The sequence below is a fragment of the Papilio machaon genome, chromosome 5 (assembly GCF_912999745.1).
Source record: "Papilio machaon chromosome 5, ilPapMach1.1, whole genome shotgun sequence".
Taxonomy (NCBI): Eukaryota; Metazoa; Arthropoda; class Insecta; order Lepidoptera; family Papilionidae; genus Papilio; species Papilio machaon.
The window spans coordinates 6,152,059-6,158,514 of NC_059990.1; the positions used below are offsets into that span (position 1 = coordinate 6,152,059).

The 6,456-nt window shown below is 35.7% G+C and overlaps 1 protein-coding gene across 1 annotated transcript; it reads right to left on the reverse strand.

The window, feature by feature from the left end:
• Window positions 1-412: 412 nt before the first annotated feature.
• Window positions 413-2,518, reverse strand: LOC106713536. The gene is made up of 2 exons (XM_014506348.2): window positions 2,093-2,518; window positions 413-1,121 (listed from the first exon to the last, which is right to left on the reverse strand). Exons 1-2 carry the CDS (start codon window positions 2,220-2,222, stop codon window positions 499-501), a joined length of 753 nt encoding a protein of 250 aa, XP_014361834.1. The 5' UTR covers window positions 2,223-2,518; the 3' UTR covers window positions 413-498.
• Between the last annotated feature and the right edge of the window lie 3,938 nt (window positions 2,519-6,456).

A 6,456-nucleotide genomic window follows, 5' to 3' on the forward strand; every position in this document is an offset into this window, starting at 1 on the left:
TCTGAGAAAGTTACGCCGTTCACAAGGGAAAACAGTAAGTTATAGTGCTATGTTACGTTGCTTAATTCATTTAGCTTTATTATTTTGTTCTAAACTATACAATCATTCATTTATTTTACATTGATTTTCTTATATATTTAAATAACATTTGCATTACTTTCTCTGAACAACATAAGAACGCAATACTTTATTTGGACAATAATGAAGAGAGAACATTATATGAACACTACACATGAAAAACGTATCGTTTTTTTAAGAGTGTCATATTCTACGAGTACTTTACTATTATATCTAGTATACTAACATGAACATCTACTATATTAACAACTTAAATGCAACTTTTCTACTTTCCACAACTCTTAAATGATTTAATATTATTATTTATAAAAATGTAATTTATAACTTAGTGCGTATTTTTTTTTAATTAATTTGACGCGTTGTCACACGTGTGGTGTCAAGTAAAACGTTTCTTGCATTTATTTAGGCCAATAAAAAGTTTTACCGCTTTATTTCTCCTTTTTGTTCTGGAACTATAACTGACGTGCTCGGCGCTGGACTTTCAGTTTGTCTGTATTTAGTTTCTGCTAACTCACATATTTCCATTTGTCCGAATTTATCAGAACTAGCATTATAATAGGATGCACTGGATACTTGTGATTCAAAAGACAAAGCTTCCTCTTCAGCACGACTGACGGAATCGAATATCTCCCTTTGTACTCTGAGCTGTAGATATTTGGGCAAGTCTCGTGTCTTCTCGCACATACTAGAAAATAAATCAGACAGTGGATCACGTCTCATTCTATTCTCGTCGAAAATATGTCGCCTCATTTCATCTCTTTCTTTCTCCTTCAGCTGACGTTTATATTCTCTTTCTACATCTAACGTGGAGCTTTCACTATTACACTCATTGTCTTCAGTCGATAGACTCACTAGAGCATTTTCTGTGTACGTTTCATTGCAGAAATTGGCATATGTTTCTCTGTTCTGTGGCAGTACAAATTCCATTAGTTTCTCGTATTTCCAAGGACCGAAATTTTGAGGTTGCAGCGCTGTTTTTCGCCTCCGCATCGCTTCTCTGTGGCTATCTCGTAATCTTTTCCATTGATTTTTTGCTTCAGACGCTAAAACATAAAAATGTATTTATTACCAAGTGTCTAGTTTTAAATCTAGTTCAAAGCGTGACCAGATTAGCGTTATCTTTTCATAATCTAATATTCGCACTCTTCGGCAAATTTCAAAAGATCAAAAAACGTGTCATATCATTTTTAGCATTATTTTATCGAAAGGAATGAAATTATTAAAAATACTACATAAAATATAAAAAAAATACTAGTCTGTAACACGATTTTGTAAAAATACATTGATTTTATAAACCCTTATGCGTAGCGGTCAGTGTTGGTTTATGTTAGAACGCGGGTCTTGGGTTCGGTACCCAAACAATTAATCCTAACAGTGTCCGTTGTTTTGCGGTAGGTTTAACCTATCCATGAACGGAATCACGTTGATACAGGAATTAGTTAATTTTTTTTAGATCACAAGGTGGCAAACGAGCAATTGCAAACAACCTGAATACGCTTAAATAGCGAAGCGACCGCCGCCCATAGACATCCGCAATCTTTAATCGTCAAAGGACGAAACGCAAAGAAAGAAGATATGCACATCATCTTCCTATGCGTCTTTCCCACACTTCAAAGAAAACGGTGGGAAGAGAACGTGGACTAAAATTATGCCTTTGTCACGCACACTTATCAGACGAAATGCGTAAACGCTTCCACTTCACGTCTGTCTTCTGTGTAGTTGGAAATATAATGCGTTTTTGGAATTAAAACACTTACAAATCTCATCTTGGAATAAATCCGCCTCGAAGAGGCTCTCTGATAAAAGCTTATTTTATTAAATCTAACTTTATATAATAATGTTACTTTAATTAAATACATAAATTAACACAGTTTCCAAATTACATCGTTTCAAAATTCCTTCTCGTACGCCAGATTTCTATCACATCACTGTCATTTACTGCGAACGAGAGAACGAACAACAAAAGCATCGCTTCTCACTCGTCCCGCTCGAAACGATAACAAAACACGCTCACCGTTAACCAAGCCGCAGTTCTGAGCAACCACTTTCCACGCCAAATCCTTACGTGCCGAATCTCTGTACGATACACTGTCTGTGTCCCATAAACAAGGATGATTTCTCACTTGTTCTATGAACGTTTCCATATTTATTACGACAAATAAAAAACAATAATACAAACGATACGCGCACCGCGGAACGTCGGACGCGAGTGGTTCGCGGGGCGGGGAGGGGAAGCATGGCCGCCGTGTGCCGATCACGCGGCGTGCGCCTAGCTTCGCGCCGTGCACAGCCCAGCCACGGGTGTAGTAGTGATGTCGTGACGCCACGTGACGTCACGCACTCACGCACACACAAACAGGGGCGTGCATGGCGCGTGCGTGGCTGGCCGCCGCCGCCTGACGACGTTTTGTAATAACTCATTGCGACGTTCGTCAGCGCCGTTCGTGCATAGCGTGCGGCAGCGCCAATCGATAATTTGTTTTAATAAGTGTGTACCATTTTGTTGGGAATAATGAGATTTAATTATGTTGTAATATGGAATTTCATTTCGTCTTCCCGAAAAACTTATACTTAAATATGTCATTACAGTTTTAGTTTGCTTTTATATATCGCTTCTATTTTTCATTAGACCAAGCTTCAATCGTTTTATGAATAAAAATACTCTAGCTATATAAAAATGGAGCAAACTTATCGATCAATTTCTAGGAGCATATTCTTTTACTTTGATAAGAGATAACTTATCGTGTTAAGCTGGTATATAAATAATTTCTATTCATGCGAATACAACGTGAGTACTAATTACTTGCAATAAATTATGTTGGGTATATGGTACGACTTATCCCCCTTCCCCTCGAGCGACGCTCGAGAATAGACGTGTTTTGTGCTGCGTAAACTACATTCACTCTTAAAATTGTAATAAACAAATGTGGTAACCGGTTTTGCTAGTGCAGTGATCTACGCGCAACAGAGAAAGAAACAAATCATCGTTAATTAAACTACGGTGAGCGAGACTGAAATACTATATCAATACGAACAAGATTGAATATTTTAAACCGTGCGCTGCGATGAGTAACACTGTTAAGTAAATGACTACACGTAAAAGTCGACATTTCGCATCCTACCAACGTACAACATTTTTAACTTGTTTTTCTATGTTAAATTAGAGCAAATTTCCGTTTTTACATTCTTATTTTACTAAAATCATTATAACAAATATTATTCAACATGCCCCTTAAAAGAACACCTCCGAAGTCATTGATATCATCTCCTCGTTGCGACTCAGAACCAGATCTATGTTCGCAACCCCCAGCTCGGGAATGTACAACTAGAAGACAAAAGCGGAAGTTCGAGCAAGTTGATGAGTTGAACTCATTCATGAGTGAAATGAAGCAAATGTTTCAAGAGTTCAAAAAACATCATGAAAGTAAAGAATCGCTTCTAATGAATAATATTAACGAAATAAAGAAGGATCTGGGTGAAATAAGGGCTAGTACGGAGTTTGTTTCAAAACAGTATGAGGAAATGAAGAACAAGTTAGACAAAATAATAAATGAACAGAATAATAACCTTGCATACATACAAATTTTAGAAGAGAGAATAGAAAGATTGGAAAGAGACAAAAAATGCACAACTTTGGAAATTCGAAATCTACCAGAGAAACCCTCGGAAACTAAAGAAGATTTAATAAATACAGTGATAAATACGGGGAAAGCCATAAATATGGAAATTAAACACTCGGATATTCGGGATCTTTACCGCAGTAAGGCTAAGTCTGGTCAGAACAAAACCTTAATTGTTGACCTAGTCTCTGTTATTCAAAAGGAAAATATAATTAGATTTGCAAAAAAATTTAATAATTCTAATAGGAATAACAAACTTTCCACAACTCACCTACAAATGGAAGGTCCGCAAAAGGTAATTTATATCTCAGAACATCTTACATTTAAAACAAAACGTCTCTTTTATCTTGCCCGAGAATATGCGAAGATCAACAATTTTGCCTTCTGCTGGACAGCAAATGGAAGAGTTTATTTAAGAAAAAAGGAAGGAGCTTCCGCAATACGCATTGAAAAGGAACTCGATATCCGTAACTTACCTACAAATAAGTGACTAGCTTTACCTACACTTTACTTATTAATTCTGTACGACATAATTTTCTTATCTCACACTTCATTCACATGTGCCAAAGTCAATCTTCAACCTGTGTTCAACAAAAATTTTCGGTTAATTAACGAATTTCTAGCTCTTCAGAACCTTTTATTAAACTCACCTGTTTATTTTAAATACGATTATGGGTGATCTCAACGAAGTTTTTAACAATATTGAATCCCATGAGGTAGCTAAGTCCTTCGCTTGTACACCGGAAACATGTCTACGTTATATTAGTAAAACCAACAGTACCTTAGGTATCCTTCACATGAATATTAGAAGTATTAATTGCAACTTTGATGGTCTAACTATTTTATTGTCTAGGCTAGATATTTCTTGTGAAATATTAATACTAACAGAATGCTGGTTAAGAAAGACTTCTAATATTCCGACAATTGAAGGATATAACTCTGTTGCTTCGAAATTTCATAATCAAAATGATGGCATTGTTATATACTATCGTAGCAAATTAAACTTAACTATCTCAGAGCCGACATTCAGCGAAGCCAACTGCCTTATTCTACAACTTGGGAGTGAACTTGCCGTTGTAGCTATATATCGGTCACCCTCGTATAGAAATATGAATAATTTCTTAGACAGTTTAAATAATGTTCTAACCTCTCTAGCAAATATAAGCAATGTAGCTATTATTGGCGATATGAACATCAATATCTTATCTAATATCCCTGAATCTAATTCTGATACCTATCTTAATATGGCTTCATTTCATGGTTTGTTGCCGGCTCATTTATTTCCCACCCGAGATAATAGCTGCCTGGACCACATATTACTTAAAACTACGAATAGCGCGACAGCCTTAGTTTTGGATTCTTATATTACTGATCATGCCCCTATTATATTAGGTATCGATTTAAAAACTAAGTTAGAACAACCTAGTTGTTGCATCCGTCGTATTGACTTTCCGAATGTAGTACACGATCTACTGAACACTAATTTCACCCCAGTCTTAAATTCTACAGATCCTAACAAAGCTGCAGAACTCCTGGTTTCGATCATTTCAAATATTGTGAACTCGCATACTAAAAATATTAAAGTACCACAAAGAAAAAGAATACTTAAACCGTGGATCACTCCTGGCCTTCTCAGATGTATAAGAAATCGAGACAAATTGCGTTCCAAGTACAAAAAAGATCCTCACGATATGATTAAAAAACTTACTTATACTAGATACCGTAATTTTTGCAACAACCTTTTGAAAAAACTAAAATGCGAGTATGAAACCAACAAACTACAACAAGCCAAAAATAACCCTAAAGCAACTTGGGATATAATTAAGTCCATTATGGGATTTAACAAACGTATAAATAATTCATGCGAATTATTAAATCACCCAGGTACTACTAACACAGTAAACTCCATTAATGAATTTTTTGCCAATATTGGGAAAAACTTAGCCATGGGTATAGATACTGAAGCATCTATGGTGAGTCCTCTAATCAACAACCCCGAAGTACAAGTAAATTCCTTATATTTGACTGAAACTGATGAACGTGAGATTAATGACATAATTATGGGTCTTCGCGATAACTGTGCTGTTGGTTGGGACAATATACCGGCCTCGGTGATTAAATCTGCCAGACACGTTCTCATACCTTCTATTACACATGTGTGTAATCTCAGCATTTCTAGAGGTATTTTTCCGACCGTTTTTAAAAAAGCAATAGTACATCCTATCTATAAAAGTGGAGAAATTGGGTTAGTTAATAATTATAGACCGATTTCTATTCTTACCATTTTATCTAAAATATTAGAAAAAATCCTTAACAAAAGATTAGTTAGCTTCTTAAATAAATTTAATATATTAGCTCATAACCAATTTGGATTTCGGACTAACAAATCGACAGAAGATGCAGCACTTGAACTAATCAACACAATAGTTAAAAATATTGACAATAAAAACAAAACTGTAGGTATTTTCTTAGACCTGTCTAAAGCTTTTGATTCGGTTTCAATCCCGATTCTCTTGTCCAAGATGGAAAGCATTGGAATCAGGGGTCTAGCTCTGGACATTTTCAAGGACTATTTAACAAACCGATCACAATGTGTCAAATTAGGAAATCTGGTCAGTGATGTGGAGAACCTTACTTTTGGTGTCCCTCAAGGAAGCGTTTTGGGTCCAACATTATTCCTGATCTATGTAAATAGTCTGTGTCTACTAAACCTGCCGAATTCTAAACTATTTTCTTATGCAGATGATACTGCTATAAT

Excerpts from the sequence above, each read along its gene's own strand:
- LOC106713536 (XM_014506348.2), bottom strand. The coding sequence starts at position 2,222 with ATGGAAACGTTCATAGAACAAGTGAGAAATCATCCTTGTTTATGGGAC. Across the intron at positions 1,122-2,092 it reads GAACTGCGGCTTGGTTAACG|CGTCTGAAGCAAAAAATCAA; the intron begins GTGAGCGTGTTT and ends TTTATGTTTTAG.